Raw genomic sequence first — 12358 nt, forward strand, 5'->3', positions numbered from 1 at the left:
CACCTCCGGGGGCGGGACCGGGCTGCGAGCGCCCGGCACCGAGTGGTGCGCGAACCCTGGGCGCGCCAAGTTCTGGGTTCCGGACTCGCGGGGTAGGTGTCACGTGGTGGGCACCTAGTCGAGCGCAGGCCGGTGGGTCTCGGACTCTGGCCGTGGCGGCAGCAGCGTGGGGCCTCAGGGTCGCTGGGCTGGTGTGCGGGACCCTGTTCCGGTAGGTGGGCAGCTTCGGGTGCCAGGACCTTGGTGTCCCCGACGCTCTCCGTGTGTGCGCTCTCTTTGTGCGCCTTGCAGCCGAGCTTCCCCCGCAGCACTGAGAAGCCGGAAAAGGTGTGGGGCGGGAGGGCGGCAAGGCCGGATGCCCGGTGCCTGGTCACGGGTCGGTGCGGTAGGGGTGGTGGGCTCAGCCTTTGACACAGATGTGGAGGCTTACAGCTGATCAGGTAGCCGCTCCCCACTGAGCCCTTTTCTCGCAGAGCATTTTCAGTTCAAGCGCGCCCTTCACGGGGCTACAGAATGCCCTCAACCGAGCTGCAGGTGGAGTGTTATCACGTAGCCCATTTTACAGATGAGGAAGGTGAGGCTCGACGAGAGGACCCGATTTAGGCGCGACCCTGCAGAGAGCAAAATGGCAGAGCCCGGAATCCAACGGAAGCTCTCCAAGAGTGCGCGCTCTTGCCTTGCATATATGGTCGCGCTGCTTTTGGGAGTGCGAACAACTTCCTGCGGGGGAGCAGCTGCGCCTGTTGTCTGCAATCTGTAACACACACCACCCCCCTCCCCGTGCTAGGAGACAAGCGTTGTACTGTGGGGTTCTTGGCCCCGTGCCCTGTGCTTCCAGGTCCTGGAAGTCAAGTGACCCTTGATCTGCTGAGGCCAGCACACCACATGTGTCTTTAGTCAAGCAGCTGCCAGACTGGAAACGCCAGTTCAGGTTCTTAGGGAATCATATTTTAAATTTCTTACTTGAGGGAACACGCCCTGGAGGTGGGCAGTCTGTGCTTTAATTCAGCAGGATCACGGAGCGGGCTTTGGAACTAAAAGTAAACTGGAGTTAAGATTCTGACTACATTGTAGGACCTTAGACCACTTAACGCTCTGACTCAGTTTCCTCCTCTGTAAATTGGGCAACACAAAATCTGCGCATGGGACACACAGGTGGCATTCAGCAGGGTCGTTCCCTCAGGAGACTTCTGGCTGGTTCCACTTGTGTGACAAAGGCCCAGGGAAGATTGGGGGCCGTGGGGAGGCTGATGACCTTGGCAAGTAAATTCACTTTCCAGGCCTCTTTCCGTGGAGTTGAGGCGAATATCATGCCATGTGTGAGTGACAATTTCCCCAACAGAAATATCCAGCACTATAATGATAGTCACGGCTGCAGTGGGCTGTGTCCTCCCCGTGGTGCTCAGCCCAGATGCCTGAGTGGTAACAAAGATGGCTGTAAGGTCCCTCCGTTTCTTTTGTAGTAGCTAATAGTTAGGTACTTACTGTGTGCCTTGTGTGCCTGGCACTGTTTTGAGTGCTCATGTATGTCCAGTGTCTTTTAACTCTCCCTGACCACTCTGAACTGTCTTCACTCCCGGGTTTTACATGAGGGGACTGAGAAACAGGTGTCAGTAACTGGGGGGTTGCACGTCAGGAAGTGGAGAGTGGGATTGAACCCGTCAGGCTGGCTTTAGGAGTTTCCTGGGGTGTGGTCTTCACTGTTGGGACATGGGAGGATTGGAGGGGTCCAGCTGGAGAGGTGTCCCCCACCTGCTTTTTGGCACAGGGAGCCTTGATCTCCCCCGGTTGTGTTTCTCTAGTTGTTAGTTTCAGATTTCACAGATGGCTTAAGAAATGGCTTAAGACCAAGATTTCTAGAACACATTTGAAACTTGTGAAATATGCACGGTCAAAGGGAAGAATCTATTCTCCCATCCTGGCTCTCACTGCTTCTGAGTATCATCTCTTGTGTCTCTGCTTTGTTCCCCAAGCTTCAGCCACATGGGCCTGATTTCTGGCCCTCAGCAAGTCAAACTTCTAACCATTTTAGGGCCTTTGCACTAAAGGTGATAAAGGTGAGGGATGATTTAGGAAGATAAGGTATGTTTGCTCTTACCCTAGATCTCAGAAGCTTGGATCTTTGCCAATTCAGATTTTAGCTCAGACACCTTTCATGGCCTGGCCTAAAGAAGCCCTCCCCTCATTTACTGGCCTCATGGCAGTCACTACCACCTTAGATTATCTTGTATATATTTTTTTAAAGACTTTATTTATTTATTTGACAGAGAGAGAGGTCACAAGTAGGCAGAGAGACAGGCAGAGAGGGGGGGGAAGCAGGCTCCCTGCTGAGCAGAGAGCCCTATGCGGGGCTCCATCCTAGGATCCTGAGATCATGACCTCAACTGAAGGCAGAGGCTTAACCTTCTGAGCCACCACCCAGGCACCCTATTTTGTATATTTGTTGTTTACTTTTTTATTAGTCCTCACCTCACAAAAGCAAGGCCTCTGTCTTTCTGACTCACGTATTCTTAGTTCCTTCCTCAGTGCCTGGGACATAGGAGTTGCTCAGTAAATATGTGTTGCAGGAATGAATGAAGTCACTGTAGGCTAATACTAGTAGTAGAGTGGATCTCTTAACTATCAAAAGCTTGTTTTGAATGAAATATAGAATTATTGTATGGTCCAGCAACTCCTCTTTGGGTCTATACGCAGAAGGATTGAAAGCAGGGACTTGGTATCTGTTCAAGTTCGTGGTTGCATCATTGACAGTGACCAAAAGGTGGAAGCAGCCTAATGTCAATAATGGAAAAATGTCTAAAGAAAGTACTGTGTGGTGTCTGCGGACAGTGGGATATTATCCTGACTTAAAAGGGAGGGAGATGGCATGTGCTACCACATGGATGAACTCTGAAGACCTCACTCTGCATGAAATAAGCCAGACACAAAAGCGTGACTGTTGTGTGATTCCATTTACATGGTCAAATTCATAGCAAGTAGGAGAGGTTACCACCAGCTTGGAGAGAAGGGAATGGAGAGGTGTTTAATAGGTGCCCAGAATTGCGGTTTGTGGCGAGGAGAAAGTTGGGGGACAGGTGGTGGTGATGGTTTAATGTCACTGAATTGCACCTAGAAATGGTCAAAATGGCAGAGAATGACAAATGCTACAGTGATTACACTTGTAAGTGGGATTTAAGGAACAAAACGAACAAGCAAAGAAAAAAAAATTAGACTCTTAAATACAGAATAAACTGATCGTTGCCAGAGGGGATGTGAATGGGTGAAATAGGAAAAAAATTAAATATGATTTTTAATTTAAAAATGGTTAAAATGGTAAATGGTATGTGTCTTTTATCAGAGTTCAAAAACAAATGAGGACAAAGTTCAAGGTATGTTATTTTTTAGCCAAACTCCAAATCTCAAGAGAAGATGTGAAGTATTTCTTGCCTAAATATATTAGCTTTTTGGATGCTTTTCCCTCTGCTTTTTAATAGGTACACAGGGTGAGGATCTCTTTCTTGTTTCATCAGCCCGCAGGTTATCAGTAAATCTGGTCAAGTTGACCCATAAATTAGCTATTTACATCCCAGGTCTTCCCGTCCTTCTTACTGGAATTCAGATCGCCCCAGGACAGAGTAGGTCTAATTGACTTAGTAGACAATAGATTTTATCTGTAGTAGGTATAATTGGCTTAACAGAATCTTGAACTCTGTTGTGTTTTTTTGTTTTGTTTTAAGATTTCCTTTATTTATTTGAGACAGAACAAGCAGAGGGAGAGAGAGAAGCTGGCTTCCCCTGAGCAGGGAGCTGGATGCGGAGTTGAATCCGGATCATGGCCGGAGCCGAAGGCAGACCTATAACCAACTGTAACACTCAGGCGCCCTGAACTCTCTGGATAAAGAATTAAAACTTCACGATTGGGGCGCCTGGGTGGCAGAGTGGGTTAAGTCTCTGCGTTTGGTTCAGGTCATGATTTCAGGGTCCTGGGATTGAGCCTCGAGCCTCCAGCCCTGCATCGCATTGGGCTCTCCACTCAGCAGGGAGCCTGCTCCCCCATCCCCCTCCCCCTCTGCCTGCCTCTCTGCCTACTTGTGATCTCTGTTAAATAAATAAATAAATAAAATATTTAAAAAAAAATTTTTTTTCACGATTAAACCAAAAGGTTCATCTGGACTCAAGAAAAGGATGGGTTCGGGGTGCCTGGGAGACTCCCGCATTGGGCTCTCTGCTCTGCAGTAGCTAGCTTCTGCCTCCATCCTGTCTGAAATAAAGAAATACAATCTAAAAACAAAAACAAAAAAATAGAGTATGGGCTTAAGAAGGGCGTGGACTAAGTGCTCTGTATTGGTAGAAAACTCCTCCCCCTGGGGTTGGGGGGGGGTGGGAGGGGGTCATGTCCCGGCCTGCTGCTCTCCCACAGGGTTTCAGAGGTAACTGACTCAGAATTAGCATCTCCCCTAAGAAAAAGATTTGCAGCCAGAGCTATAGTTTGAGTGTTCTGCCCAAGGGAAGCCAGTGAGCGGGGAGTTGCAGGTGGGGACTTTGTTCCTTGTCCTGAGCAGGGTGCCAGGGATTGCCTTTCCCAGAATGACTAGATCTGACCTGCCTTGGAGGAGGGCTCCACGTGGACTTTAGTTATCTGGCGTTTGAGCAATATCTTCTCTGTGTTGCTTGTCACCTTTCTTAGGCCCGAGTTTTTGTGTCCGAGAGACCAAGGAGCCAAGCACCGATGGAATCACACGAGGGTTTATTTGACAAGCTTAAGCCTGGGCCCAAGTATACCCAACAGAGCGGAGTAGGGACTTGGACCCCAAGCCAGATTCTAGTCAGAGTTTTTAGAAGCAGAGTAGGGGTGGACTCGGCGGTGGGTGAGGACAAAGTGGGTGTTCAGAAGGGCTATCAGGGTCAAGAAGACTGTCAGGATATTGAAGGCCTGGCTACTATCAAGCCAAGGCCGTTTTTCCCTTTAACGAGGCACTAGCATGAAGACAATTGGGAGTTTCCTGGTGGAATGTCACATTCTTGCTATCAAGCGTCCTTGTTAGTGAGATTTGAGTTTAGAAGAAATTTAACTTTATTTACTTTTCCTTCTACCTCAGCCTTCTACCTCAGCCTCCTTCAGTTTTGTTTATGGAGGGGAGGGTGACATTAGGGCTTAAGGAACTGAATGATTTGTTTCTGGAAATTGGGCTATTGAAAAGATAGCTTCTTTGTTGTAAATCTCAAGGACATTTGTAAACCAAGGGAGACTCCTGTCCCGCAAGATTATGATCTCTGCAAGTCAACCATTTGTTGTTCTTTTAGAGCAGCCAGGGGTGGCCGAGGAATGTCACACATACTACCAAGGGGAGGGGAGCAGGTGGAGAGGGGGTGCAAGGTGCCAGCCTCCGCTTTGCCAAGATGGCTGTACTTATGTCAGGGCTAGACTCGAGGTGGGTACAATCTTTTTTTTCTTGGCCTCCACAACATTCAAATCCTCTTTGAGTAATCCATATTTAGAAGAAACTTGGTCTTCGAGATTCTAGAACCAGAATGCCTGTTTTGGCTCTTGTGCTTTTTTTTGGGGGGGGGGGTGTTACCACCTGTGGAGGGCATGTGTGTGGGCGGATGCAGAGAGCCTTGGGTTGTCCTGGCCATCCTTGAGTGCAGGGATCATCACAGAGAACGGAGAAAAACAGTGGCAGAGTACCAAAACCATTTTCCCCATCTCTCCCCCTGGGACAGCAGCATGGCACGTGGCCGGTCACTTCCCAGGCTGCCTGCCTGCCCTTGGCAAGTTAGACCAGATGTTGCTGCAGAAGCATGTGTACAATGAAGCCGAAGTGCTTGCAGATGGGGCTTGTTCCTAACCCTCTGTGCTGGACTTAAAATCATGGCTGCTTTGAAAGCCCCAGTGAGGAATTTCCCAGTTAATAATTATTGGTAGTTCTTTCTTGCGAGCTCTAGGGAGGTTAAGGGGGATGGATCACTGTGACTTGGGACTTTGGGGCTGTTTTATTTAGTGGGTGTGTTTGTCTAGCAAGTGAGAGTGTGCATGTGGGCTTGCATAGGGAAAGTTACTTCTGCTGCTGCTTGTCAGCAATTCTGGGACACTGGCTTGGGGGGGGTCCCACAGTTCAGTTCTGGTACTAGTTGGAGTTAACGTGGACCCCACAGATTAAGGGCTCAGTCCCACAAGACAGCCCCCCATTTCAGACACCAACCACAAGTAGGTGGTCTCCCCATTACCTGCAGCTTCTGTAGGACTTGGCTACAAATTGGAGGTTCCCACGAGCCCCCTCCCTTCCTTGGATTTAGTCATTGCTAAGACAGCCCGTAGAACTCGGGGAAACATTTGCTTACTTTTACCAGTTCATCATATAGTAAAAAAACAGCATAAAGGAAGGATACAGATAAACAACCAGATAAAGACATACTTAGGTGAGGGGTGGGACAGTCCCACGTGTGACAGCTTCTGTCCCCCTGGAGTTGGGGTGCGCCACCCTCTGGGTACAGGGAAGCCCCCCAGACCCCATGCTTTGGGGATTCTTAGGGAAGCTTCCTCCCCTACACTAGGTTACTCATTAACTCCGTTTCTAAGACCTCTCCCCTCTCTGGAGATTGAGGAGTCTGGATGGAAAATTCCAAGCTTCTGATCCTGCTCGGTCTCTGTGGAGCCCACTTAGAGTCAGCTAAGTAGAACAAAAGGCACTCTTATCACCCAGGAAATCGCAAGGGGTTTAGGAGGAGAGACGGATGTATATTTCTTATTAATTTACAGTACTCTTGGGCGATGGACTCTTGCCTCCTGATTGGCTCTTTCTCAGCCTAGATATTCTCTGGGTTTGTCTCCTCCACTAGGGCCCCCCTGACCCGGCTGTCCACAGTGATCCTGCTCATGCCAGTACCCCGTTCTCGTCCCCCATGCCGCTCTCCTCGTTTTAGCTCACTGTGTTAAGTCACCTGTTGGGCTCGCTGCCAGGCAGGGCTCCTGCGTGTTTTGGTCACCACTGTGTGCCCAGTAACAACCCTGTGACTGCCTCCAGGAAGGTTCTCAGTAAGTAGCCAGCGAATGAGTGTCCTGAAATGACAGCTTAGCAAACTGATGGAAAAAGCCCTGAAAAGCTGCCAACTATTGGTTAAAGGAAGTTGATTCCTGTCAATATTTAAACGTTCACATTGGTAGGTGTGCCACTGCCCACAAATTGTCGTCCTCTGCAGAAACCTAGGGTACAGAAGCTTGCATTTTCCTCTCAGCTCTTTTAACAGGATGACATTTTCTTTTCTTTGTTTTTTAAGATTTTATTTATTTGACACAGAGAGAGCACAAGTAGGCAGAACGGCAGGCAGAGGGAGAGGGAGAAGCAGGCTCTCCATGGAGCAGGGAGCCCAATGCGGGGCTCGATCCCAGGATGATGGGATCATGACCTGAGCCAAAGGCACCCATGGGATGCCATTTTCTGATGAAAAAGACAGACGTGTCAATCTGAGCTGTGGTTTTTACCGGAAGGTGTCTGTTTAAGCAACAGTGTGTGCCTTCACTCATAGTTCCTACAGTAAGAAGTCTTGGGGGCACTCAGAATGTGTGTTTAGGGGTTTTTGAGCCCATCCTTCATGGCTGAGCTGCTGTGCAGGCCTGGGGCTGAGAGATTTTTTCTTTTCTGAGTCTCATTTTCATTACTTGAAAAATGGCAGGGGGCGGGGCGCCTGCGTGGCTCAGTGGGTTAAAGCCTCTCCCTTCAGCTCAGGTCATGATCTTGGGGTCCTTGGATCAAGCCCCACCAGCGGGCTCTCTGCTCGGCAGAGAGCCTGCTTCCTCCTCTCTCTCTGCCTGCCTCTCTGCCTACTTGTGATCTCTGTCAAATTAATAAATAAAATCTTTTAAAAAAAGGAAAGAAAAAAAAATGGGAAGAATAACATTGAAATCAGCAATTCATTTATTCAGCCATTTGGCAAATATATATGGCCAGGCTGGCATTTTGTGTGGGATTTTATAGAAAGAGTAACACTGAGTTCTTGCCTTCAAGACCCCTGGTTTAGGTGGGGAGCTTCCCCATAACCAGGAAAGGTAGAGTTGGGAAGACGGGTAGCAGGCTCTCTAGGCTGGGGCAGGCCTCAGAGGGAGGGCGGGGAGTTCTCACTACTAACGGGATCCCCTGCTGACCTCCACACTTTGAGAAGGAACCAGAAGTTCCACGCAGTGGTTGTGCAATAGAAGGCCATCCTGTTGACCAGGACGTGTGAGGGAAAGGCCATAAAACGCGTCAGTCCTTCAGCAACTCGGGAGAACCAGCAGCTTTAATTAAATTTAATGCTGGGAGTGTTTCCATTTTCAGGCAACTTTGAACCAGCGCGACGATGGCAGAAGTCAATGGGACTCACAAGGATGCTGACCTGTGGTCCTCGCATAATAAAATGCTGGCGCAGCCCCTGAAAGACGGCGACACTGAGGTGAGGCGCCGGGAGTCTTACTTAGGTCTGCTGGTCTACTCCTAAGTAAACCCCACTGAGGACAGCCTTGCGGGTAGTGTAAGAATGCTGTGTGTAGGGGCCGTGGCTGACAAAGTGGCCAAAAGTCCCCTGTGGGAGGACGCCTAGGAGGCTCAGCGGGTTAAGTGTACCATTCTTGGTTTCGGCTCAGGTCATGATCTCAGGGTCGTGGGATGGAGCCCTGAGTCCGGCTCTGCGCCAAACATGGAGTGTGCTTCGGATTCTGTCTTCTCCCTCTGCTCCTTGCCCTGGTCGCTCACACACACACTCTAAAATAAATAAGAATTTAAAAATCTTTAAAAGCCTGCTGTGGGGAATAGGCATATTTCTGGGTTTCCACAGAGGGCAGAGCACTGTTCTGGCTATTCCGGAGGAAAGGGCCATTGGAGGGGCCACTGACATCTGACCCTTTCCTTCCAGTTCAGGTATCTAGACACCGAGAAGCATCTTTTAATTTGTGTGGTTTGTTTTTGGTTTTGTTTTGTTTTAAAGATTTTATTTATTTATTTGATAGACAGAGATCACAAGTAGGCAGAGGCAGGGAGAGAGAGAGAAGAGGAAGCAGGCTCCCTGCTGAGCAGCGAGCCTGATGGGGGGCTCGATCCCAGTATCCTTGGATCATGACCTGAGCCAAAGGCAAGGCTTTACCTCACTGAGCCACCCAGGCACTCCTTATTCATGTGTTTTTATAACAGCTTTAGAGGTGAGAGATCATTCGCTTAGCATGTAAGTCACCCACTTAAAGTGCGTATGTTGGTGGTTTTCATATGTTCACAACCAACTTTTTATTTATTTATTTAAAGATTTTGTTTGTTTATTTATTTATTTATTTATTTGCGAGAACACAAGCAGGAGGAGAGGGAGAAGTGAAGCAGATGCCCTACTGAGCAGGGAGCCCGACGGAGGACTCGATCCCAGGACCCTGAGATCATGACCTTGAGCTGAAGGCAGAGGTTCAACCCACTGAGCCATCCAGGCGCCTCTGCAGTCAATTTTAGAACATTTTTATCCGCCCACAAAGAGAAACCAAAACCCATAAGCAGTACTGTACTGCCCCCCGCCGCCCAAACTCCCCAACCCACAGCCACTGCTGGCCTACTTTCTGCCTCTGGAGGTTTACCAAAGCTACTTTTATCTGAAGGATGAAGAACAAGGAATAAACTTCCGGGAGGGAGAACCTTGGTGAAATGTAGGGATGAAAATAACAAGAGGGTGCAAAATGAAAAATTCAGTGGGATGCTTATTTGAAGGAGCATTTTCTCTTCAGTCATTTTGTTTCCCTTAATTCATTGTCTTCTGTGAATTCCTCCCTGAGTGCTAACATCCAAGGAAGATTTCATCTCTTCTCTAAGTGCTGTGGGAGTCTTCTCAGCTGGGTTGTTTGGGTTTCGGTTGGCTTCTGTAGGCAAAATATGAATCTGTCCTAGTGTCCCATCTCTTTACTAGGTTATGGCTTTAAAAAAAATTTTATTTATTTATTTATTTGACAGATCACAAGTAGACAGAGAGGCAGGCAGGGGGAAGAGGGAAGCAGGCTCCCCACTGAGCCGAGAGCCTGATGCGGGGCTCCATCCCAGGACCCTGAGATCATGACCTTGAGCTGAAGGCAGAGGCTTAACCCACCGAGTCACCCAGGTGCCCCCGGTTATGGCTTGGATCAGAGCAAAATGCTAACCTGAATCAGCCAGACATTCACCGCTCACCTTCCCTTTTCTCTCATCAGGTTTACGACATCATCAAGAAAGAGAGTAACCGGCAGAGGGTCGGGCTGGAGCTGATCGCCTCAGAGAATTTCGCCAGCCGGGCAGTTTTGGAGGCCCTAGGCTCTTGCTTAAATAACAAGTACTCTGAGGGGTACCCAGGCCAGAGGTATGTGAGTACCATCACAGGCCTGCTTCTGACACAGTGATGGGAACTACTGAGTCAGTCTCAAGCCTACTAAAACAAGGGGATTCCTGTTCTGCTCCTGCCGTAACTCATTTGCAATTCCCAGCACGTGGCAGCGCCCGTGTTCTTGGAGCAGCTGTCCTCGTTGTCTTTAGCAGTCCCTTTGTGGGGCTTTCTAGAATAACAGGCCAGTCCCTAAGGAGTCTGGAGCTGCTGGGCCATTGTTGAGGCTCTAGAGAAAGGTCAGCTCTGTGAGGGGTGTCATGGAAGGTGGCTGTGGCTCTGTGAGTTATGGAGTTTCTGTCAGGGGTGACTGGGAAGCAACACCAGACTCCATCATGGCTGTGTTAGAAATGTTGGATTTGGTCAGTTCCTTCCCCCTGGGAACACAAGAAGTTCTAGTCATTTTTGGTTTTTTATAGTCATCAGCAAAGATGGCGATCACAGAATCTGATGTATGGTTTTTGCATATTTGCATATCTGTGTCCCAAAGCACACGGGAAAAGAAGGGTCCCCCTCAGCCCACTGCCTGCCGCTCAACATCGAGATGCCCCTGAAGCTCTCGGGAGAAGGGCCGAGGTTGAAGACACAGTCTTTTTCCTGCCCTAAATAACTACCTTCTCCTCTGTGCCTTGGAGGGTTCCCCTGGTGTTTTCACAACCAGTAGCTCATGGGATTTCCTGAGAGCCCCAAGGGGGGGCTGTTTTCCACGTGGTACAGATGAGGAGGCCGAGACTCACTGACATTCAGGGACTTCTTTCCAGAGTTTTGTGAGTTATTCTGGTGAAATAAATGAGCCTGAGAGGAGGTTGTAGGGACCCCCAAATTTGTGGCCAAGGGGGACAGTGGTTTGGGTCGCCTGGGTGGCTCAGGACTTGTGGCTGGTGGGTGAAGTGTGGATGGACTCGTGAACGTGAGTCCTTAGCCTGGGGCATTGGCGCTAATTCTAACCCTAACCTGACTGACCCCATCTCATCATTTCATCGAAAACACTTCTGTCTTTGTTGGCAATGGGAGAGATAACAGTGGCCTTCAAATGGAGAGTGAAAGTCAGTGCTGTGGTCTAGGCATCAGGCTGAGCGTGACCACAGTCATGTTCGTATATCCTGCAGCCTGACTGCAAAGTCAGCCCTCTCACCCCCTTTCCAGATAACGATCGGACTTGGCAGGTGAAGGAGGCAGCTCCAAGTCCTGCGGTAAAGAGCAGAACCAGGATTGCACGGTCTTTCCAGAGCTCCCTGCCACCTCTGCAGGGATCTGAGGCAAGGCAGGCAGGGGCACTGGGGTCTCATCGTGACCATGAATCCCCATCCTGTGTTTGCTTCCCTGGGAAATGGCTAATTGCTAAGTCCCCTGGCAGCCCTGACCTTCCTGAAAGTCCATCACCCTTCCCCAGTCATGGGTGGCTCTACTTCAAGCTCGGAGGACACCACATCTTTCTTTGGTGACAAAGCAGAGAATGTAACGCTGGAAGGGACCTTCCAGATCCCTCCATGAAGCCCCTCCCAGTTCCCACATTCTGTTGTGGCTGCATTATTCACAATAGCAAGAGCTGGGAGGGGCCCACAAGTCCGTGGGTGGATGAATGGATAAGCAAAACGTGATGATCCATATAACTGACCACCCTTCGGCCTTAAAACAGAAAGAGTTCCTGTCACATGCTACATGGAAGGTGAACCACAAGGTCCTTGTGCTGTGTGCAGTAACCCAGTTTCCAAAGTGCATAATGCCTCATGCCACTGAGAGCTGTCTAGAACCGTCAAGACCATCGTGAGGCAGAGATCGTTGGTTGCTAACAGCTGTGGGGAGGCAGTGGGAGCTGCTGCCTCACGGGTGTCGAGTTTCAGTTTCGCAGGGTGAGAAAGTTCTAGAAGTCTGTTGCACAACACCGGGAATATACTTAGCAGCGTGAGGTACTTAATGCTATTGGACTAGGCTTGAAAAGGGTTAAGATATCAATTCTGTGCTGTGTGTTCTTTACTAGGATGAAAAGAGTATGTGTATGTGTGTATGTGTTCTTAAA

General features: G+C 49.2%; 1 protein-coding gene across 2 annotated transcripts in view; it reads left to right on the forward strand.

The window, feature by feature from the left end:
* SHMT1 (serine hydroxymethyltransferase 1) overlaps positions 1 to 12358 on the forward strand; it is a 24747-nt gene continuing 12389 nt past the window's right edge. Inside the window, exons 1-3 of one of the 2 annotated variants that reach the window (XM_059380274.1) lie at positions 1 to 92; positions 8295 to 8409; positions 10172 to 10317. In XM_059380274.1, the coding sequence (XP_059236257.1) occupies positions 8317 to 8409; positions 10172 to 10317 (239 nt within the window). In that variant the 5' untranslated portion in view covers positions 1 to 92; positions 8295 to 8316. The other variant, XM_059380273.1, reaches the window with a different exon arrangement.

This window comes from Mustela nigripes, chromosome 16 (assembly GCF_022355385.1).
Source record: "Mustela nigripes isolate SB6536 chromosome 16, MUSNIG.SB6536, whole genome shotgun sequence".
NCBI classification, from domain to species: Eukaryota; Metazoa; Chordata; class Mammalia; order Carnivora; family Mustelidae; genus Mustela; species Mustela nigripes.